Source organism: Ambystoma mexicanum, chromosome 3p (assembly GCF_040938575.1).
Source record: "Ambystoma mexicanum isolate Mex_15411 chromosome 3p, UKY_AmexF1_1, whole genome shotgun sequence".
Taxonomy (NCBI): Eukaryota; Metazoa; Chordata; class Amphibia; order Caudata; family Ambystomatidae; genus Ambystoma; species Ambystoma mexicanum.
In genome coordinates, this window is record NC_090925.1 from 1040153954 (window position 1) to 1040178479 (window position 24526).

Consider the following 24526-nt stretch of genomic DNA (forward strand, 5'->3'; position numbering starts at 1 on the left):
AGGGTTATTAGTTTCATGTACATGCTTTTGTGTCTTACGTTTGCAAATTGTCCAGCCACTGTCCCGGAACTGGCAAGCTTGTGGTTCTAGGGCTGACAGACGTGGTGCAGCCGAGTCGATGACTGCCGAGACGCTGGTTTAGGAATGGAGGGTACTGCAGAAGGCACAGGCAGCGTGCCCTAGATTGCAAAAAGCACTTTTCCTGAAATTAAACCATTCCAATTGCTGGGGAACATCTGTCTCCCCTGCTGCCCCTTCTCTTAATATGGCAACTTTCAGCCCTTTCAGCCGTGCTTTACAGGAGCTCAGCTGCCGGTCAGCCCTCATTATTTCTTTGTTTTCTCTGCCTGAAGCGTTGTAACAGACAAAGCAGGTTCAAGAGTGGCTGATACACGCTGGTGCCATTCATTCTTAGCTGGGTGGCGGAATTAGACCCTGGTGTGTTAATGGCACTCGCATCACCCACTGCGCCCCCCCCCATTTTGTTTGGTGCATAGATGCGGGCAGAAATGGTCCAACTAGGGTATAACATTCTCAGGGACCAATGAAAAACGGTCCCACAGTTGCAAATGGCAATTCATTCCATTTGTGGGAGACTGTTTAAATGAATCAACATCGGGGGCACCAGTGGTCCAGGGATGAATATCGGTTTCTAAACCATCCATCAGCACCACACCTCTACTACACCAGAAGGGATCCGAAAAGATTGGAATACAAGTGAATTATAAGACCTCCTTGTCCAATTTTGGTAACGTGGACATAATGGCAGGCTTATCTCCGCAAGGTCGTGCATCGGTGGTTATTTGCAACACAGCGAAAATACAATTACCCAATGAAAAAAAGGCACTGTCCATTTAAGGTTGTATAAAAAAATCTTCTTTATTGTTACTATTGGAGGGGTTTGCCTATTTTGGTATCCACACAGTGCTGAAATCACCTATAGGTGGTAACCAAGAGCTTTTGTTAAGGCAACTGTCAACCATGTCCATAGCATATTCTGTCCATCAGACAAGTGACAAGAGACCTCTGAGGTATATTAACCAATCCTAAGGAGAAAGGCCTTGAAAACAACCATGAGGTCGAAACATATGCCAGCAGTCCACAGCGGGAATACATTGGGTTTCTGCAACATACTATTTGCAAATTTCATTACTTCCTAACATTTTGAGAACAAAAGCAAATCGATATATATAAATCAGACTGCGAGTCACCCATTCCAGTTTCATGTCTAGTTTTATCATATAGAAAATTCGAAACCCTACATGGGTGGGTTTTGTGGAAAGGTCTACGCTGCCTGTTCAAGAGTTAGACTATAAACAGGAGTGGTCACTAGTGCTTAGATATACTTTCGAACCCATTAACGTTATTATTTCTTCCATGAGAAACATACATTCAACATGGCATGGCAGCAGCAAGGGGAGTCCATCCACACATAGGTCATGAGACTTTGCAAACTCGTGGCCCATGTGATTGCCACACATTTTGAAAGAATGAGGCTGAAGAACATTGCTGGCTGCCGGTCGTTATGATTAAAAGAACAGACTTCAAGCGTCCTTTCCTCTGGCAACAACTTTGACTATGGTCAGGAAGGACGCCGGCTTGGAAGAAAAAGCAGCCCAGAGGCATCCAAGCGGACACCACAAACAGGAGGCTGTACAGCACAAGTCTCAAGACACCTGCAGCAACACAAGCAGCACTTCTATATTGTGGACCAAAACACCCCTTTGACAACCTTCCGTGCATGATACACTGTGCTCTGCTAATGAGCAACTGTGGAAAGATCAACCATTTTGCTTGAGTGTACCAGGTAGTACTCTACCAGGCAGTACTCTAGAAAAACACAAACAAGCTACACAGAGGTAATACATGATGCCTTAGTAGCATGACCACAGAAGAACGCGTCGCATCTGATCTGAGATCCGCACGCTCATCAGACAAGTCCATCTACATGATCCACCCTAACAAAAAAGAGGAAGACAATGACGTAGGACTCGTGCTTGGCAGTCATCATGTCCCATTCATTCTGGTCATTGGGGCACTTCTTAATATCATGTGCCTTTCAGAATGCAACCAGATGGAAACTAAACCTGTACTTGCGCCTTCCGGCCCCATGGTCTTGCCCTGGACAGTCAATGTCCAGGGCAAGACCATTTCAAAATGATTGCCATTTCAAAATGATGGCAAATTCACCATGCTCTGGGCATACAGAAATACATCTGTGGCAGATGAATAACCCGCCCTACAAGGAGAGGTCCCTGGAAGGAACCCCTTGGGAACACCTGCCGCAGGATCCATTGGCATAGCTCCACTTAACCTTGCTATTACTACCAAGCATCCTTAGAGGACACCCCTCCCTGTTTCAGGGACTTGAAAAGCTCAACGACACACCTGTGCCTCATCACATTGTCTGTCATACCTGTGGCACAGCATCAACGTTGTGGGCCTATCAGTGGTCGAAGTGTTCGAAATAAATAGTGGAACTATTTTATTTTATTTTGTATTGTTTTATTACACGTCGATAACTCGACAAGCATCAGGGCGTGGGTCACATAGACACTCAGGACAGAGACATGGAGCAACAGACAATCAAGGAGTCATAATCAAAGGAAGCTTTCTTGCATGATTTATTCGAATAGGTGTGTTTTAAGGCTTTGTTGAAATCATAGGAGGTTGCTTTGGAGGGGCAAGTCTAGTGGAACAGCATTCCAAGCCAACAAAGAGGCTACATGAGAACATGATTCGTCATTTGCCTTCGTTTTCTTGGGGCGCAGACATGTTAGTAACATAGTGTTACTGGATTTATCTCTTTTAAGTAATCTGGAGAGGTACCACTAGGCTCCCTGCTGGCCCACCCCAGCTCCCCACAAACTCCATCGCCACGCCCCATACCATGCGCAACACAAACCCCACACCTGGGTTTCGCCTTTCCTCCATTCCACCCCCATCACTGTGGAAAGGCTGAAAGAAACAAAGTGAAAGACTATGCAAAACGCATTTTAAATGTCCCCCATTACCTTTATTCATTGTCCCCCACAGCATGCAGATTTACACCCACTCCCCTTTCTAATCTCCCACGATTCGCACCTCTTAAGGGGCATGCTAAAGATTAATCTCACCCCTCCCACCTACCCACTAACTGCATGTACAGCTGTGCCTGCAGTATTTTCACCTTAAGTTGCTTAAATGCAAAAGAACAATCCTGAATACTGCGGGGGCAGGGCTATGATGAGCTTTGTCCCAAACAGGCCATTGAGAAAATAGGAGCATCTCAGCAGTTCTACGATAGCTCACTGGGATGGGAGGTTGGAGCAGATCCAGCAGATCCCAGGTTCAAATCCCCAGTAAGGGGAATGCAAAAACCAAACGTGCCTGCTGTTTAAGGGGATATAGTGCACGTTTTTAAAAAAAAAAAAAAAAAACAGTTTCCGGAATGGTTTCTTTTAAAATTAAAAGTATGAGAATGGTAAAACGGTAAACCGTCATTAAAATAAATTAGAGGAGCACAACTGCCAACCGTTCCTCCCACTTCGAGCACTGGTGCCAATACATCTACAGTAAAAGGTCGAAAGGTAGATGGGGGTATTGCTAAAAGATCAAATCATTGCCCTGGGACTGGTCCAACTCCTTCGATCTCCCACATTGTTGTGTTACTAAGAAAAACAACATTGATGGAATTCACATTTGTCGATATCCTCCACGCCAATAAGGCCATTCAGAGAGAGGCACAATGATGACATGATCAGTTGCCTGAATGGTGCCCGTTTATTCTCCAAACTGGACCTCTAGAAAGGCTATCACCAAACAGAACTAGACCAACAATACAGGTACATCACAACGACGTACTCCACCAACGTAGGCCTTTGCAGATATAGACGTCTTATTGTCAGCATTTTCCAAGAATGCTTCCAATAAATTAGAAGGAATATCGAACACGGTTTTAATCACAATGTTGACAAATTGGTCTGCAGAGTAGACCAACAATAATACAATATGGGGCTGGAGGAGGTCTGCACTGCATTACAATCCAGTGGCCTGACACTGAATGAAAACAAATGTGAGTTCAAATTCTTTGGACACATTTTCTGGACCAAGTATAGTCACTGCTATTGCGATAACACCAGCACTTATGGACGTGAGTGATCTTAACTCATTTGTAGGCATGGCGAGTTACTGTAGTCGCTACATATAGTATAATGCCATGACCAGGACACGGCTCAGAGAACTCCCCAACGGACAGGCACATGCAAGATGACATTTGTGCGACTCAAGCAAGACATTGTATCTGCTTATCAATCTTTATACATTGTTACGACCCTTTGTACTGAATTGCTAGTTGACGCAAGTCCTCCGGGACTTCGAGGTAATACTCAACTCAGCATCCAACAGGCCGGGAATCCGCGAGACACATTGTTTCATATGCCAGTAAGAGCCTGTCTACAACCCACCAAGCCTACTCTCAACCTGAAAGGAAGGATTTAAGGTTCACAGGGCCTGTGACTCTACACTCCCACATGTGCATTCATGGCAAACCTTTCATCAACACAGATCGCCAGGCTCTGGTGAACCTTTACGGCAGCCTAAAGGGCAAGATGCCACCAACAAGAGACAGATGGGGTCTCTGATTACAGGAGTACAACCTTAAGATAGTGCATACACATGGATGTGAATTCACCCCTTTAGACACCCTCAAGAGCCAAACACTCACCCTCATGGTGAGTGTTGGTGGAAGAACACATAAAAGTCATCGCTGGAACACTACTATTGTCTGTCTCCTTTATTTTGACAAGTGGTCGAAACATACTAAACGGGATCCAATCACTGGGAAAGTGGTGCACGTGGTTTCAACGAGGCTGGGGAATGCATCCTGCACAAGGATGATCCACCTGGGGCGACAGACCTACTTGCTTTCCAACGCTTACAGCATGCACGTTCCATACCGACAGAGGATCGCGCATAGTCATTCCCACAAGTATGCAACACCAAGTCATCGGCAAGGCCCACGAAGTACACTGTTGAACTGGGGCCACAAAAAGACACATAGAAGACATATTGTGGTTTCCATCATCACATCACATGTTAGAGAACACTGTGGTCTCATGTCCCAAATGTCCCTCTACCAGAAAGCCAGAGAGACCTTACCATTCCAAATGTCTCTGCTCCCTGACGCTGCTCGGGAGTGTATAGCCGCCTACTTCTTTGGGCCTCTTGCAGACGGAAAGAACCTGCTGGTACTAAGGGATGAATATTCCAGATTGCCATTAGTACAAGTGTCTCTATCCATCTCAGCATCGGCCACTATTCCTCTGATGATTCATTTCCCCCTGGGGCATTACTGTAATATTAAAGACTAATAATGGACCACCATTCAGTGGACACAATGGCCCTCATTAGGACCCTGGCGGAGAGGGGTTTACGCCAGCGTAATGCATGGCGTACCTCTCCGCCAGACTACGACATTCCGTAGCGCCATGGAGATTTTTACGCCTGCTTTTTGCAGGCGGAAAAATCCATGGCGCTACGGGACTCGTTGTTAATTACGCCACCGTAATTTACGGTGGCGTAATTGACGCCTTCCCCACTCCCATTATACCCTATGGGGCAAAAATGGGAATGGGGAAGGGTGAATGGGGATTGGGGACTAACCGCCCCGCCAACCTCGGAATGGGGCGGTAAGTCCGCCAACCCCCATGGCGGTATTGGCAGCTCTGCGCCATGGTCCATGGTGCAAATTGCTCCATGGACCTCCGCCAGGGTTGTAATGAGGGCCAATGTCACTAAATGCATGAACTAGGTGGTAGACACAGGCAAGAAATCGCCCCATTATCGCCCTAAGCCAGAGCTCGAAGTGGTTGGGAACTGTGCGCCTCTACTTTAAAAAAAAAGTTTTATTGTTCCTATACTTTTATTTTTATAAAGAAACCCTCCGGAATGGTTTACTTTTAAAATAAAAGTGTAGGAAGCAGTTGAAACTTGCACTTCCGGGCACTGCACTGAACATTCCCTCAAACAGCAGGTGTGTTTGTTTAGGGGTTTGGATTGCGCGTGGGAGGGGGCATGGTGATGGGGTTTGTGGGGAGAGGGGGCAGGCCAGCAGGGATCATAGGTCCACTACTTCTTTTCGTACACTTCGACCACTGCCCCCACGCTAATGGAATGACTGGACGGTACAGGGGGGGGGCTGAAGAAAATTATTCAAGAAAGAGAAATGAGCTGTGAGTCTTTGAAGCTGGCACTATACACCATGCTAGGGGACTACAGAACTCCCCTCCCTCCCCGACCCCCCAGCACCACGAACAAGTGTCCTGCTGAGCTGATGCCAGGCGAACTAGGCATGTGTTTACCTAGGAGACCTTCTCGCAGCAAAACACTGAACATGGGGCAGTTGCGGAAGGACACAAAATAAAGAAAGTTGCAATGAGGCCGTAGGCCGAGCCTCTGCGTCGCACAAAGACTGTACACCTGAACCAAGGGGATCAGGTATTCGTACAAAAGCAAAGCACCAGTCAAGGAACCCAGACACACATTTTGACAGTCCGCCATTGAGAGTGGCCAGGGTCAGAAGGACAATGGTGCCAGCCCAAAATGGAGAGAGACTGTGTTCTCACAAGAAAGAAGTCCCATTTCCGGAAATATGGAGAGGATGTGAAACCTGGTGACGCATGGGACTCTCCGACTGATCGACGCGACCCAGCCATCCCTCGTCTCACCCTAGACGACTCCTTGTAGGTTTCCCTGACAATGGCAGAGGGGATATAGGCTCTGGCTGGAAAAGCTGAGATGGGCACGGTTGTGGTTCGGGGACATCACCTCGGAACCAATTGATCGTTCACCATGACCCTACACGGAAGGAGCACGCTTAGATACCAGAACCAAGTGCATTGTGTGGCGTATCCTGAGACTTACCGGAAGACATGTAACTGTCACGGATGAATAACGTTGGCATGCATTATTTGAGGGGAGATGCAGTTTCGTACTAAGGGTTAACTGGAATGTGTTTCTTTCTAGAGGCAGACAGTACACTGCATTCCGGCCAGACAGGTCGGACTGGCCATTAATCAGCTCGGGCATTCGACCGATGGGCAGGCAGCATCAAAGGAGCCAGAGATGGCTCCCTGTGAAGGGGCACTACCCTCCCCCTTCGCTCTTAAGCCACGGCGGCGTGCAAACACTAGTTATTTGAATCTATATGGTCCATGTTCCTTCAAGCACAGGTAGCTCGCTGCTGTAGGCGCACGCTGTACAGGTGTGTGCTTACACAACAGATAACGTGCTTGAGTCCAGGAAGGGCCAACATTTTTTTTTCTTCTGAAATGTGTCCTATTAAAATGCTTAATATTAAGAAAAGTTCAGCAAGAACATTAATCGATGTCTTCTTCTTCTGGGATATGCGACAAGGAATAGTTAAACATTTTGCCAATGGGCTGGAGTCACTTCCTGCTTGGGCCACTGGTGGCCTCCCCGTCTGCCCCTTGCCTGCCACCAGAACTTTACCTGTTCCAGACAAACCCTACCTACTCCCTTCCCCCACTTGACACTTCCTGCATGCATGCTGTTTAAGAGTAGGGTGACCAGACGTCCCGGTTTTGCCGGGACTGTCCCGATTTTTGCTGCTCTGTCCCCCTTTCTCGAGATTATGTTTACATTGGAAACTGCAGTGGTCCAGGTTTTTTGATAGTAGGCTTTCATAGCTGGGAGGCAGGAATGCACAATCTCACACAGAAGAAATGCTGCATTTTACAATTTAAGGAAGTGTTAAATGGTGATAAATTAATTACAATATGTGTTTATTTGTACAGTAACCTTTAAACCCCCTTCTCATGCAAACTCTACTGTAGTGCCTTGCGTCGCCAACCGTGACAGCCACTTTCAAGAGTTAGTCTTACATTTATGTTAGTTCCCCCGTCCCTGTGTTTTGCTTTTTAAATCTGGTCACCCTATTTAAGAGGCCACGGTTGGGGTGGACTTGTACTGTTCAAAATGCATGCTCTAAATATCGCTATAGGGTGGCGCGTAGAACTGCACCTACTCTATGTAAAGGATGAAGTCTGCTTGATAAACTGGAACCTGCATATTTCATAGAGATAGACATGAAAGAGGGCCTAGAGTTTTCTCCAATGAGATATTATTTTATTTTCAGATGCAAACCTTGGTCTTAGGCTTGTGATCATCCACACCCCCCACACTGGGAGAACGATCAGTACGCTTTGGCATGGACTTGCGGTGAGATTTGTTCTTACCGGTGGCCGGTGTGTGAGCAGGGCACGGCACTAGGGGTAGTAGTCTAGGACAGTGGTTCCCTCGGTGGGTTGGGGTGAGGGCCAGCTGCCATACAGGCAAGGCTCTGAGGTGTTTAGGGAGGATGTAGAGCATTCCGCAAGTAGCCTGGCATTCAGCGATGCATCTGTGCCGAGGTACCGCGAGTTCATGCACATCACTAGATGTCCTTCATTACTAATCCCACTCGAACCCGTGTGCAGTGGCTGTTTTTTGTAAGCACTTGTAAGGATTGTTGTAAAAAATGTCATTTCTATTGTAATAAAGGATCTATGTGAATACTGCAAACAAAAAATGTCGAGGCCCAAAATATGTTCTTTTTACCCCTATTTATCACTTATATATGTGGGGGTGACCCCCCCATGAAACCCCCCCAATACCCCTACACCTTTTCTATTTACTTAACCCAATCCCCTAGAAAATTCTTAGTTAGTACCTGCAGCTAATATGTGTTGTTCGTTTTAGGGTGTTTTATGTCAAAGCGCATTCAGGCGCCATGCCATGCCCGCGGGTGGTGGGATTTGCTGATTGGAGGAAGGCTGCAGCACGTGGACTGGGACTGACTGGGAAACTCTTTTTGCCTGTAGCCCATTTCCTGTTGTGTTAGCTTCTTCTTCGGGTGACAGAGTTCATTCTATAATTACTCCACCGTCAGGGAACTGCCCTTTGGTTTTAAGCCTCTCTTCGCAAGTTGAAACAAAGGTCAGGGGACTCACATTTGCAGAAGGGATAGTCCAATAGGTGTGCATTGCACCAGAATTTGTGGGAGCGTGACCTTTGCTATGCGTGGTGAGCGGCTCCGGGAAGGGTTTGCACCAGTGATGTTGAAAGCCAGTCACATAATTGGCACGCCTGATATAGCATGACAGCGAAGGCAGGAAAATACCAGCTCACAAGGCAGCCGAGTGGCGCTTGGGGTTATGGATCTTCAGACTCTAGAAAACAAAAGAGGTGATGGCTGGAAGGTTTAGAAATTTTTGTTCAGAGGTGCTTCTATTTGCAAAAAAATGATTTTGAGGAGCTGGAAATCGTGTGTCTCACCAATATTGGAGGATTGGGTTACAGAAATGAACTGCTTAGCGAATATTGAGAAATTTATATACAGAAAAATGGGGAAACTGACTTTATATACGAAGGTCTGGGGAGCTTTTTTGAGTAGGTACTAGTTCATCGTTAAATTCTTTCTTTTTCTATTCCTACATGTTTATATCCTTTATGCTGTGTTATGATACTTTGTGATTTATTGTCCAGTCCTGTTCTAAGTACTAAAATTAAAATAAAGAATTAAAAAAAAAAACTAAAAAAAAAAGGGAAAGACCATATGCAAATCAGGATTGGGCCCACCCCAAAAGGGGAGGTCCAGCCCGAACTGCTTGGTCACATCCCTTCTACACGAGACCACAAGCATCCCCAGACATGTTTCGGCCTTGTTGGGCCTCATCAGTGAGTAGTAGCTTGGGTCTCTAGGCCCAGCCGGCCCGGGCCTCTTGTCTGAGAATACCCGTCCCACTCCCGGTGACTATAGAAAAGGGGTGATGGCTGGAAGGTTAAGAATTAATAACCTCTGGCATTGCTCTGGTCAATCTTTCAGACCATGATTCTTTGCCTGCCAAGTCATTACAGAAGGGGAAAGTCCATATGCAAATCAGGCTTGGGCCCACCCCAAAGGGGCAGTCCAGCCCAAACTGCTAGGTCACATCCCTTCTGCATGAGAGCACAAGCATCCCCAGACATGTTTCGGCCTTGTTGGGCCTCACCTTTTGTTTTGCTCTTTTAAGACTCTGCACGCACTTCATCAATATTATTGCATGAGATTTAGGGGCTGATCCTACAAAATGAACGCAATTGGTAAAAGTGCACAGAGAATGCTCTTTTTCATTTGCGCTCTTTGCTGAAATGCAAAGGTCACCCGATTCTCACTGGTGACGTGTGCATTTTAGGAGGGGCGGGACACTAGCGCAAAGAAGCGCTGTCCAGCCCCCTTGTATACATTAGTGTCGGGACGTGGCTGCTGGGAGCACATTTCACTGAGACGGGCCATTGAAAGGTTTGTGTCTGTGTAATAGAAAAGCATTTCCATCCCCGTTTAAACCGTGGCTGTCATACTTAAAGAAAAAAACTCTGACAGGGTGAGGACAGGGGCATCCCCGCAGCGGATGCCCCTCATTTCTGCGCATTTGAAAGGGCATCCCATTTGTTAATTCGGGATGCGCTTATAAATATTCAGAGACCCTCCTTATTGGCAGAAATGCACAAAGCTGGAAAAAAGGGCAACTAAGATGCGCTCATTCAGATGCCCTTTGTGAATTGGGCTTCTTTTTTTAGGTGCAAACTTGCGCTGAAAAAAGTTTTGAGTATTTGGCCCGTAGTGTACGAAACAGCAATATACCGAGAAACGCTCTCTTTGGCAATTGGTTAAAATATGTTTTCTGGGCCTGTGGGATTGGCGCAAAACCTTGCTTGAACCTTTGCTCTCACTACCAACTAGCCCATTCTGATTTTCTCTCCTTTCCTACAACAATCTGGTACTCGTCCATAAACCCTTTACCCATCCCCAAAGCTCACCCTCAACTTCTGCTATAATCCCACTCAAATAATTAGGAAATAATGGGGTGAGCATGCAGAGCAGGCAGCGGGGTGGGCTATTCCTTCATTGGTATGGTTTACCTTTCCAATGAGCTTTGGTAGCAGTGCTCTTCCTTACCACCTGGTGGTGCTATTGCCAACAGGTGTTTCCAAGATGGTGCTTATTGGACAAGGATACTGGTTGGATAGTTTTCATCTCCAGGCCAGGGGTGGCCTGGGAACCAAAAGAGGCCCTGGAAATAATGTTCAAAAGGACCCCATATTACACACTCTAAGAAAGACCAACACTCTAAGCAAGACCAACCCTTTCCTTTACCTATGGGAGCATTTGGAAATAACACACAAAAGAGGCCCAGGGTGCAGAGGCCTACCGGGAAATCTCCAGAGCTCCCTATAGACAAGTCCACCCCTGCTCCAGACACCTCAATGCGTATAGGTTCCTGGTTTGTTATGGCACAAACTGTCATTTACAACGAAACCGGAGAGCTTTGCAGGCAAACATATGGAATGCCAACATACCTAAACAAGGGCAACTGCATTGGAAGTCAGTAAAATGCTTGAGTGACTCAGAGCCATGACGTCTGTTTTTAAAGACATCTGGCGGTTATTATTGAAAGCCTTAGAGGCAGAGGAAATCAGAATGAAATGCTAACTACTGTGCCTTATTTACAAAGCAGTTTATTTTAAAAGCCGCAGGGCCGAAGCCTGGAAATACTCATTTAAAAGCTGCGTGGCTCTGTGGCAATCTGGCTCAGCAGCCATCCTCTGGAACACTCTTCCATCTGGTACCCGAACCCAACCCTCCAACTTTGCGGGCGTGGCTTGTTAGCTGAGCGAGTTAGGCACTCGCCGCACGAGAGTGGAAGTGAGTTGGATAATAATAACATCTACTACCACAGTGCTTAGAAGTGTGAGCACTGCGACACTGAGCATCATATTATTGAGAATATGGCGGTTTCCGAGATACAGTCGCTACCCTCTCTACGTTCGGATGTGGCCAGTAATGTGAACCATCCTTTCTGCTCCTCCCCCCACCTCCACTCTGCCCTTTCCCTTTCACTGTAAATCTGATTGGTCCTTTGTCTTGCAACTTATTCCTCTTTCGTCTTTCCTACCTTTCAGTTATTTAAAGTGAACAGAATACTTTCAGGAACTTTCTTTTTTGCGCTAACAAATAATAAATAAAAAAAAAGACAACAGAGTCTGGTGGTTCGTGGTTTTGTGGGCACCATTGAAAGTCATAGACCGGGTGTAGATGGTTATATCTGATTTTACCAAAGTAAAATTAAGAGTGGTAAGTTTTACCGAGGTAAAAAATACAGACAAAATACCAATGTTTTCTTTTATTCGTGGGGGGTCCTCTCAAAGCCCCCTATTTTCCTATCCTTTTAAGGCCATCCCCACCAATTTTAACCCCTTAACCCACTATCATATTTATATATTTACTTAAAGGTTTCTGTATTTTTCGGTATTTTTTACTTCAGTAAAACATACCACTCTGAATTGTTTCGGTAAAATCACTGTATGCCGGTGTAGATGTTGCAGGGCATTGTCAGGATCAACACATCTTGCGGTGTATGAGGCAAGGTTTTGAGACTTCCCGCTCCCTGAGAGAAAAACATAACCCAAACGAAGGAGCTGGGTGGTAGACTACAATCAGGTGTGTGGTGGAGGTGGGGGGAAGATTACAATCAGGTGTGGGGTGGAGGTGGGGGGAAGATTACAATCAGGTGTGGGGTGGAGGTGGGGGGAAGACTACAATCAGGTGGGATGGAGGTGGGGGAAGACTACAATCAGGTGTGGGATGGAGGTGGGGGGAAGACTACTACCAGGTGGAATGGAGTGGGGGTAGACTGCAACCAATTGTGGGGTGGAGGTGGGGATAGACTGCAACCAGGTGAAATGGAGTGGGGGTAGACTGCAACCAGGTATGGGGTGGAGGTGGGGGTAGACTACAACCAGGTGTGGTGTGGAGGTGGGGGTAAACTACAACCAGGTGTGGAGTGGAGGTGGGGTGGATATTACAACCAGGTGTGGGTGGAGGTGGGGTGGATATTACAACCAGGTGTGGAGTGGAGGTGGGGTGGATATTACAACCAGGTGTGGGTGGAGGTGGGGTGGATATTACAACCAGGTGTGGGTGGAGGTGGGGTGTAGTCTACAACAAGGTGTGGTGTGGAGGTGGGGGTAGAATAAACCAGTTGGGGGGAAGGTTAGGGGTAGACTACAACCAGGTGTGGGATGGGGGATAGACTATAACCAGGTGGGATGGAGGTGGGGGGGTAGACTACAACCAGGTGGGATGGAGGTGGGGGTAGACTACAACCAGGTGTGGGCTGGAGTGTACACTACGACCAGGTTGAAGTGTAGGTGGGGCATAGACTACAACCAGGTTGAGGTGGAGATGGGACGTAGACTACAACCAGGTTGAGGTGGAGGTGGGACGTGGACTACAACCAGGTTGAGGTGTAGGTGGGGCGTAGACTACAACCAGGTTGAGGTGGAGGTGGGGCGTACACTACAACCAGGTGGGATGGAGGTGGGGGTAGACTACAACCAGGTGGGATGGGTGTGGGGGTAGACAACAACCACAGAATAACCAGCACTACACAAAGCCCATTTTGATCCGGTCAATTCTACTTCAAGGAGAAACTACACAAAGCATCAGACAAATACTTTGGGGGGTGGGGGATTAACACTCCACAAAGGAAAGTGACAAGAATAACTCCTTCATCAAGAGCACTGGAAAATGACCAGAACATCAACAAGAGAAGAGCAACAAAGGAGAGAGAAAGAATCGGGCTAAAGAAGCTCAAGTACTCAACTGCATTGACCCAGTCTCCTTTTTCCTAATGGGGGGAAGAGTGTAGCCTCTCCGTTTGTTGCACACCCTGCGTAACCCGCCCTCTCCCATCCTCAGTACCCGAGCCTTGCATCCTTCTGACATGCAAAGCCTAAGGATATATTTTAGGGGCCCTCCAATGCGAACAACAGCGCATCAAGAGATATAGTGTGCAGACAGAGAAGTGAGTGTGAGCGCAGAGCAATTGGCAGGACTTCAGGGTGATGTTTACCGCCAGAGTTTGAGAAGTATTGATTATAACACAGTGACCTATGCCTTCAATGTCCTTTAATAACTGCCTGCATTTAGAGAAAAACGGTGCTTAGCGGTCACACACATGTTCTCTTGTTGGAGAACTTCTTTTAGATGCCGCCAGTACTTGTAGGTTTCCGGCGGGCCACTGATGGGAATAATATTTTTGGGCCCTGTGGGAACTCTTCAAGCATTGGAAGCATCAATGAGCTCATCTTTAATACGTGTTCTGAAGCGCAAATAAAAGTGTCTTTGGGAGGGAGTAATCCTACGAAACATTCCTCATACGGTCTCTTGCTTTCTCTGCCCTCTCTCAGTCAGTTGGAGACTGCGAAGCCCTTCAAATGCCTCCCTTTAAAACCTTCAAATGCTGGGTGGTGTGAACCCCGAACAGCCCCTCTCACTCACCTGATCAAATTAGATCTTCTGGGCAGCGTGAGCAGTCATTAACAGTTGTGGAGGACTTTAGGATTCAGTGCTCCCAATCCAGCACCGTTGACATGCAAAAAGAACACACCGTAAAGCCACATAAGCACCTAGAGGCGCCTAGTGTACTAAAAATACCTTGTGCTTATATTGGCTGATACCTGGACCCCACTACAGATGTGTCAATGTGGAGGTGAGTGAGAAAAGCTCAGGGTATGTGCAATAAACACATAAGTGGGGCACAGGAAAGCTGGCATCAGGAGCAGGGATAGGGAAGAAAGAGTGACTGGGGGAGTCATTAGACCTGTAAATGCTTAGGGTCGGAAGAAGGGGCAAGCTGGCTAGTAGAGTACCTGTCCAAAGTTCCACGGCACAGCTTCAATGCAGTCTTTCAGTCCCTGGTAAATGGTGCCGTGCTGAGTCAGCACATATTCCCTTCTCTGCTCTTCGTTGTCCAGAAAAACAGCGTCATCTGGTATGGGGGGGAAAAGAAGGAAAGAAAAAGTAGGCAGAATTATCAAGATCCGGCAACCTCATTGCTATGGCAACCAAGCGATATCCTTAAATACAATGCCCTAAACATCACACATCATGCCTTGGGTGGGATTCCGGATTCATAATCTAATGCCCTACTGCTCCTACCCCATTCACGCCCCGTGGGAAGTATAGGTTGCACATCTGCTTATGGAGCCCTCATTTAGAAGGCTAGAATCCGCCGCAGAATGATGGCCATGGGATTTCTTGTGGAAGTTCATACTCTCATCTTCAATACCTTCTGAACTGCAGCCATACCTCACAGCTGTTTTGCTGTGAGACATAGGACATCATGGGCTTAGATCTGCACTGAACACATTTCTCTCCATAAAGTCAACATTGAGACAGATGAGCCCTACAGGAGAGAGGGCACAGGAACGACCCCCTCCCCGCGTTAGTTCCAAGGTGGCTCTTGTCTTCAAGACCTGTAGTGTGACTGACAAGGCAATAGCAAGTGAAGGGCCACCCGGCATAGCAGAGCAATTGACAATCTCTGTAGACCAGCATGGACTGCAGAACATCCCAAAAACTCAAGGAAGAAAGGACAGGAAGCCAGACCTTCTCAAACTGCATTACTACGATCTGGAACTAAGTGACAACACATACAAGAATCACCACATAATTATTATACATCAGAAAGAGCTTAAAACATTTCCAGTTACATTCAAATCATTCACCACCCACCTACTCTTCTTCAATGATCTAATGTTCTGGAAACATTCATAAGGTATGAATTCAAAGTACACATACATATTAAGAGCTCAGCATAAGAACCTATGGTGAGCGATCTTAATCACCTTTCAATTCTTCAAACCCCTCCTTGCCCTGCCCCTATATATACAATCCAACGCACGCACTTCCCCGTACTGCGCGAGGCGCTCACCTGGACACCAGGGGTTGAAAAGCAAGGTGAAGTTCCCCAGATGAAAGCTTGTGCCTTGAGACCCCATGGAAGCCTCCATGGTCAGGTGGTAGAGTCCAATCCGGGCATCTGGGGGTGAGCATATGGTGAGGGCCAGGGCGCGTTCATTGTTGCTGGAGACGGAGGCACTCCAGGTCTTCTCCTGGATGGAGTCGGACAGGGAAAAGTGAGCTTTGGTTCCAGAATCCTCAATGGGGCACGGTCCTGTGAACACAACAAGGTTTGTACAATCTGGTGGAGGGCTGGTGGCCTGCTTTTGAAACTTCAAAGTAATATGTTTAAGATAGCAGATACATTTATTTACACTCACATAGTGGAATCAGATCCCTGGATGGATTTCACTTTAGGTTACTCAACGACTCATTTCTAAACGTTCCTCTGTCCCCGCCGAAGAGGCCTGCCAACATTGTTAAGCCTCATTTTGAATTCTTACAGTTTTTATAGGTCCTCATTTCCTTCAACCGCCTGCTAAAGGCCCGTCACTGCGGTAATGTGAAGCACATCTGCTCCCGCTGGCACCACCAGGGCAGAACGCGCGCGCGCGTGCGTGTGTGTGTGTGCGTGCGTGCGTGCCTGCGTGCGCGCGCGCACAGTATGCCGAACCCACGGCTCCTCGCATCCAGACACCACGCCGCAAGATTATCCTGCAAGCTGGGAACACCTCACCCTCACTTGCACCCTTTACAGGACACCACATTCACTCCCACTCTACTGACACCCCAGCTACCTACAGGCAGACTGTCATTGCTCTATCCAGATGACTCCCTTTCCTTGACTCGCCGTCAGACAGAACACTAGCACTACAGCTGCCGAAATTGGCAATGCAGCTGCCCTTCTCTACCATCAGTGCTTGCATTCTGGCTCCTGCTTCAATGCCTACCTACTCCCCTTGCCCAGATTGGCAGTCTGGATCCTTGCATCTCATCTAGAGGAGGGGGGTAGAAAAGCCGAAAGATACCCAGGTTGAGCCGAGCCGGATAAGTGACCTAGTGGAAGCGCCTGCGACTGCTTCAGACTTTGCTTGCAGCCTGAGGCCTCCAACCAGCAGTGTAAACTGAACGAATCATATGCCCTGGTCTAAAATCGCCAACACAGCAACGTGTAAGAGTAACCACAGGGATTGGATTGTCTTATTTTATTTTACTACACCAAAGAAAGCGTAGGCAGACATTCGACTCAAACCTGTGTTCCTTTGTCAGCATCTCGGCAGAGTTCTCCACACACTGACGATGAGCAGACTGAGAGGTGGGAATTCACTCATCCTAGTGCACAGACTCACAAGGCCTCAACCCAATTTGACACTCACTCCCTTCTCTTTCAGATCCGCCAAAGCTCCTGGAGACCATGCAAAGGGCAGCAGTGCACGGTATAAAAACCAGTAACATGACTTGATGCCAAGTGTTGCTTGAACGCGGAAAAATAACAGCACTGCCTGCCAGTTAATGCCCCGTAGGCCTCGTGTAGCCACCTGAGGTAAGAGGCTTAAGGAAGATACTGAAGGACTTCGTACATAGTGATTTTCAGGGTACAAAAGCTGAGCAGGGTAACATAGCACAGCATAAAGAGGGCATAAAACTCCCAAGATGACATTTTCGAGGTCCCTCGATTAGCCATTCACAGTCAGTGACGTATACTGATGAGGACTGACACCTTACACAAGTAAACCCCCAACACTTAAAACTGTTGGGTCTCCACTGAGCGCACTTGACTTATGGGTCCTCATAGGAGGGAAGGGACATGAAAGTTCCCCACGGGGGTAGTGGGGGTGAGAGGGGAGGGGGTGGCTTCCTTTAACATGTTGTAAAATCAATAAAGAGAATTTAAAAAAAGCCCCAAAAAAACAAGTAAATCAGAGAAGTCCAAAAGCCACATAATATTGAGCGGGCAATTTATAAAAATATCAATTTCCTGCAAAAGGGCCAGACACGCTATATTGCTATAGGGAATTTGACACAGAGTACAAAACGCAAACCTTCCCCACCACATTTGATTGACATGGGGAGAGGGCGCAAAATGCGAACTAAAGGTCCCAATCTCATTGTGCGACACATGATTGCATGTTGCAATTCAAGCTGTGTGCAATGAGACATGGTTTCATTTCAATGTCCTTCCTAGAAATAAGTTCGAAGCCATTTTTTTATTATTTGAAAATGACCAGGTTCTCAAATGAGCCCACATGGCATTCCATAGATTTTGAAACTAGTTAAAAAACGATGTAACTACATACATTTTCAACACTGCTGATAGGAATTATGCCAAATTGTGGAAACATTATAGTTAGGACACCACCTTATTACCCCCTTTCTCAACTTCTTCAAATATCGGTCGATGGATGAAGTGCTTCCTTCCTGACTCCTGGACACCCCCTGTGGCAATTAACACCTAGTGCAGAGGAGAATGATTGACAGCCGCTCCCCACCTCTGGTAGAACTGGTAGAACTGCACCATGAAATTGGATAAATACCCTTCCCCGCTTGAGAATTCATTTTTCCTTTGAGACCCTGGAAACCCCAAGGCAGAGGGACAATGCACCCCGATCCGTGTAACGCATTGCAGCCCCAACGACCAGAGCACCAGCTAAAATCTGACACATGGTGTGGGCAGCGTTCCCATTCTGTGCCTCTGGGGTAACACATCTTGCTCTCATCTACGATAGAACCCTCTGTCTGAGTATCTTCTGAAATGGATTCTGTGGCTCATGCACACAGCTTATCAAAGAGATCTGCCAGACATCAGAACCTAATAAGGGCCACAAATACTGCAAAGACGCCACTGAAGGCTTGTGGGATTGACACCCGAGCCCCGCCTCCTACCCCACAACGTCCATTGTGCCACTGTCAGAATGCTTCTCTTCTTCCTGCATCCTCTACACCCTCTATGGATGAAGGGATGGTGCACCCAGCTTTGAGGGACATTTTGAGGAATCCACACTCCACCTTTTATTCTATCAGCACCTCATCTCTTCTAGCGAACCCAGAACCACCCCCCTGTAGGATTTCAAAATCATCGTATAGAGCTGCTTCAAACCCAGGAGAGGGGGCGGATGTGCTGCGGGAGAGGAGATTAAAGCCTTTCGGAGACTCTGGGTCAGAAAAACAGGGATTCTGGCCCCTGACACACTCACCACAAATACGCGTTACATTCCGCAACAGATGCTATCCGATGGGGAAAAGATCCAGCAAGACCCACAGAGTGCAGCACCTGTCCAAGCTAGAATGAGGTTTGAGACAGCACTCAGCCTGCCAACCAAACTGTGAAGGACAGTGAATTGAGAATCATGGATTTGCATATCTTAGACAGCCTGTTCTCTGAGCCTAGAATCTGTGTCTTCCATGACTCCCAGTGCTCTCCTTGTGGCATTGAGCTGAGTCTCCAGACTGCACCTTACCGCATATGCCATTTCCTAGATCGTTATTTTTCACAGTATACTATGGGAAAAAGTGATCAAGTGAAATGGCAGCTGTCTACAGAGACCAGTGGTCGGAGTGCGGGGTGGAGGGCCGGGGACGTCTTTTCATGTTAGATCTTTGCATGATTTGCTATGACTTCTAATGCTTTGTTATGCATTGCCATGCCCTTATTATGCCTTGCTAGGCTATCTCATGGTTTGCCACATGGGGCTTGATTATTTACACCCCTCCCTAACCTGTTCAACTTTCTATGTTATTCCATTCTGCTTTACTGTGATTATGTGCACACATTTCCTCCTGTGTGGCCCACTACAATTTCCCCTCTGATGTATTTTTTGCTGATGTCCACTGTGATTTGCCACTATGGGTCCAATGTAATAAATGTTTTTCATCTTCAAGAGCCAATGTAATTCATATGCCGGCTCCTACATAGCTCAACCTAACCTCGTAGCATGCCGAGTTGTTCCCAGAGACCCTACTGTGACTCTGTCCTTGCCAAAACACCTGCTCTAAACTTCAAGCTGGAACTATTCTAACACACTGACCCACTGCTGCATGCACCCTATGGCTTCCACTCTTGCACGTCACTTGGTACCCACTGCTGCATGCTGTGGCTCCCACTACTCGCAGTCTCTCCCAGCTCCCATCCAGGACCAGCCACAGTCCACTGCCAGAGACACCAGCCCACTGAAACAGCCCATATGCAAACACGCTCGTGATTCCCAGAGTCAAGAGAGCCCGAGCGGGAAGTGCTAGCTTCCCATACTCATTAGCTCTTCAAAGAATGCCCTACCACCACCCCTGTGAGGACAAGTCTCCCACCTAGCATTCCGCAAAGCTGTGAAAACGATGCTCTTCAATTAGAAACCCATCTAATGACTGACCAATACATGGTACCTGCCACATGCCTAGGATTCTCCTATTGTGTGTACTTGCATAATGTATGTATTTGAACGATTGTACTCATATGCCATGGCACTTATCCTATTCACATGTATGTAACTCCTTTGTAACTAAGATTGCCGCAAGTGACAGCGCCGCAATGCCCTTGGGCTGTATGTGCGCGATACAAATGTAATAAATAAATAAATAAATTGAAGGGGGCTCCACCCCATATCCTCAGATGTACCTTACCGGAAGGGCACCAATACCATGATGTCGCCCAAGGGGCACCCCATGCAAGCTGTCACCCTGACTACACAAAATGGATGCTCCCCGTTTCCCCCATACTCAAACTATGCTTAAACACACTATACGCATACCAACAAAGTCACTAACACACAGCAAATGAATAATATGTATTTGTTTGTTGTAGATTTAAAAGGGGCCAGCTGTGAATCGCAGTCACTTTGAGGCACCAGGATAGCCCTCCTAACAGACATCGAACAGAATGCTATAACTCTACAATCACCTTATATATCACTGTCCCGGCCAATGCATCCTAGCACCACAGGCATGGAATGCTCCCCTCAGGATACAAATTCCTGTAGACTCTCCTCACATGACACTTAGAAAGAGACCTGCACGCAGAGCTCAGGGTACTTCTGGTCTGCATGCACAAACACAGAAGCAAAGTTAAGTTGCATTTTCCCTCAAATCTAACCTGCTTCCTCCACTTTCAGATCTACCAAAGAACCCTGGAAACCATGCAAATGGCAGCTGCAACACAAAAAAGTGGACAAGGCATTACTTTGTTTTGGGGTGCCCTCGGTGTGATACCGGTGGCAATCAGTACAAGTCCAATCCAGGCGACTTGGAAAAGATGTCTTCTTGAGATCCATGGCAGACCTTACACGAGAACCTCGATTGGCACAACTATTGATACAGGCAGGCAGAACATTTGGGGCACAGAGTCAGCATTGTTAGTATATAGCACACACTGTACAGCTACTTCGCCATCTCCGCCACACCACTCTGTGGTCACAAAGTCTGGCATGAGTGGGACCATTTTTATCGCAACGCGTAGCTTAAGGCCCTGTCCGACAGCGAGACTCTGTGAGCCTGGAGGTGTCTGTGTGTTCTTTGGAGTGGTGCCCATCCTGAGCTGTTCCCTCCTACTTGACCCACCACTCCTTTACGGTTAACTTCTAAATAGCATCAGCCATAGACAAAGCCTCCTTGGACTAACGCGACAGACATGTCTTCCCTCATTCTCTGGCAGCCTAAGGTGGCTTGTTTATTTTCTTAAAATCCACGCCAAAGGCACATTTAGCTCAAGGGGAGGAGGGGTGCACAAGAGGCGCCTGGGCTGCCCAGGGAGGTCCTCTGCAATCATCACGCCTAAGAAACAGCCTCAGAGGAAGCAGGACGCCAGGGCAGGAAATCACAGAGTTTCCCTTTGCCAGGGGGGCCCCAGATACAAATGGGCTCCCTCCCTGCTCAGAAGAAGGAGAGGCGATGGGCATGGAGTCCCCAAAAGCCTGCCCTACACACAGGATCCACCCGATGCATTCGGGGGTGCGGTGCTGCATGTAAGTAACCTTTGGACGTTTCTAAGTCCAGAAAAAATAAGAACATCCCCAAAAATAGGATCCAAGGAGTCGGTAGGCGGTAAGGGTTTACCGGTACCGGTAAACTCTTACCGCCTTACTATGAGGTTCCTTTGCGGGTTGGGGAATTTAACACCTGCTTTTTGCAGGCGGTAAAAACCAACCCGCAAAGGGACCAGGGAGCTAATTACGGTACCGCAATTTGCGGTACCGTAATTAGCGCCTTCCCCATTCCCATAGAGCCCTATGGGGCAAAAATGGGAATGGGAAAGGGCAATGGGGGAAGGAGGAATTACCACCCCACCAACCTTGGAATAGGGCGGTAATTCCCCTTTCCACCAAGGCGGTGCCAGTATTTTACCGGCATGGACTAAGGTGCTAATAGCACCTTGGTCCACCGCCATCCGTGTATTGAGGCCCTAAGACGTCCATTGATCATACAGTATTTAAACAAGGATTCCAGTTGTGGAGCCTCAGAAGTATTCTTAAACATGCTGATGTCCCAGAACCCCCCACTGCACACCATGTGGCCAGAATGCAGGAGACTTCTTCCTTTCATTACAATTGAGATTTTTTTTCATGGAAATAATTTACTGACATCAATTTAAGCATGGAAGTATTTTGATTTCCAAAAACATGGGCTTACTTTCCCATTTTTTTGGTTAAGATTTGTAGGAGTTCCTCTTCGAAAAAGATAACTGCAGCACTGGCTACAAGATAGGGCAGGAATAGAGCCGTCTCTGCTTCAGACTCAAGCAGCCACCCAGCGGTTTGCTCGCACTGCCACTTGGATCTTCGTAACGCCTCGGAGAGGAACAGCCTCAGCAACACCTGTGCCTGGGATTGTTCCGCCGTGGGCGTGCCACTGGAAAGCTACTGGTCACCACGCCAAATAAACAGCAACACAACATGTGCTTCCGCACGTCCAGAATCTAACCCCAAGTGAATTGGGATCTAGGCAACAACACATAGGGCTCTGAGTGGAACAAACCTTAACTAGTTGAGAGATTTATATGGGGAGGGGGAGGCTATCGGTTGCAGAGAGCTTTCCAGAAAAGACCATGGGCCCGCGCAGTGATTCCCCAGCTATCAGAGGAGCCTGATTCTTCTGGAACATTGGATACTTTGCCAGTATTTTCCAGATGTCTATGTGCTGAACTTTAGATTTACTTAAGAGGTCATTGTTCTTTTTGTAGTGCACATGTCCCCTTTTGGCTACTTGAGGGCGTGTTTGGCTTGCCGTAACCCATTACGTACAACAGAGGTCTAGTATGAATGTCAGTGACATTGTCAGTTTGATTGGACTGCACCACCATTTCCATTGACGGGGGCTGAAAGGTAACCGCAGTACTGCATGGACTCTTCCTGGCCGACCATTAGAGCAAGTTGATGCGGCCCTAATGCACTGGGCAGCATAGTTTGGTTGGGCGTGAATATTTATCATTAGTAAGACTAGGCGGCCTGTAATCAGTTTCCTTGAGGGAACTCCTTTATGAAAAGTACAGTGTGGCGGTTTCCAAATTAAAACGAAACCAAAAATGTAAGCTTGAAAGTTTTAATAAACTTCTTAAAGTAGTCGTTCTGATGGAATGAACAGTTTTTTGTGTTATTGTTTTATTGGCATTCCAACAACACAAACAATGTTAATAGGTACTCGGTTGGCAACAATGTAGTACAATATCACCAGTCATCACCTGTCGGAGTTGCCAGAGACCTCCCCATACAAGCATCACCTATATCATCTACACCTAGCAATAAATACGTTGTGTGATAGAACTAACATTGACTGTCAACACCGCCATGCATAATGCTCACTATAATGCCCCGCAAGCAATACTCGCAGCCTCTCAGTGCACCAAGGCCATTTCCTTACTAAAATCGCCCATATTCAATGTTCTCCACCAGTTCACTGGTGGCATTGTTCATAATGATGATTCATTACCATGGAATATTCTCGATGATTCATTACCATGGAATATTCTCAATGTCTCTATTGCACTTATTTGAGCATCACTTACTTCCTGTTACCAATGGTGAGCATTACAATGTTCCTATATCTGAAATCAGGGTTACTGTGCGCTCTTGTTAATGTGACATTTTAACTTGAAATAGTGTGTCCCTTTATGTCAGTGTTTGTTACCCTCATCTCCTAAAAGGCATCATTGCCTCCATACTCCTAACCTGGCATTGTAACTTGCAACACTTTCACGCTCATTGGGGCATCCTCAAAACCTGACATCTCCTGGTTCCCCTCATGGCATCCCTCTTGTTTCTCTACTTTGCGTACCCATGGTCTTCCCTCAGGCTCTGCGTCCTGGACTGCTTGGTTCTCGTTGTTCTGGTGGTATAAGAATGAACTCAGGGTTCTTGCCGCCTTTCCCCACTGCTTATTCTCACAGGCCAATCAAGTCTCCTTTGCTCCGGCGAGTCCTCTCTGGACAGTCCAATGTTAGGTGCCCCCGTTTCTACTCTGAGGTACTCCTCTCCTGATCTTAGGTCCCGCACCTTTGGCTCCTCAGCGAATTGGCACTACAACTCCCATCAGCCACAGCCAGCATCGTCATCAGTGAGGAATCATGGGAGTCGTCCAAGACCTCTGGAAAACGTTAGGTTGCAGACCCTGGCCTCAGAGCGCAGCTAGTGTGTATCATTCCTCTCTCCAATCACCCATGTGATTGCTTGTAGTCGCATCAGTCTGCAGATGTTTGCCAGATTGCACTCTGTTCCTCTTCTACTAACTCTCCAATGATTCTCCAGCATCAGCATCTCTGTAGTTCCCCTACAACAAGGG

General features: G+C 47.3%; 1 protein-coding gene across 1 annotated transcript in view; it reads right to left on the minus strand.

Annotated features, from left to right (window-relative positions):
- TGM2 (transglutaminase 2) overlaps window positions 1-24526 on the minus strand; it is a 172919-nt gene that overhangs the window by 59520 nt on the left and 88873 nt on the right. Inside the window, exons 3-4 of the mRNA XM_069652396.1 lie at window positions 15798-16040; window positions 14734-14852 (exon numbers count right to left, since the gene is read on the minus strand). Of these exons, the coding sequence (XP_069508497.1) occupies window positions 14734-14852; window positions 15798-16040 (362 nt within the window). The remainder of the gene's footprint in view (window positions 1-14733; window positions 14853-15797; window positions 16041-24526) is intronic.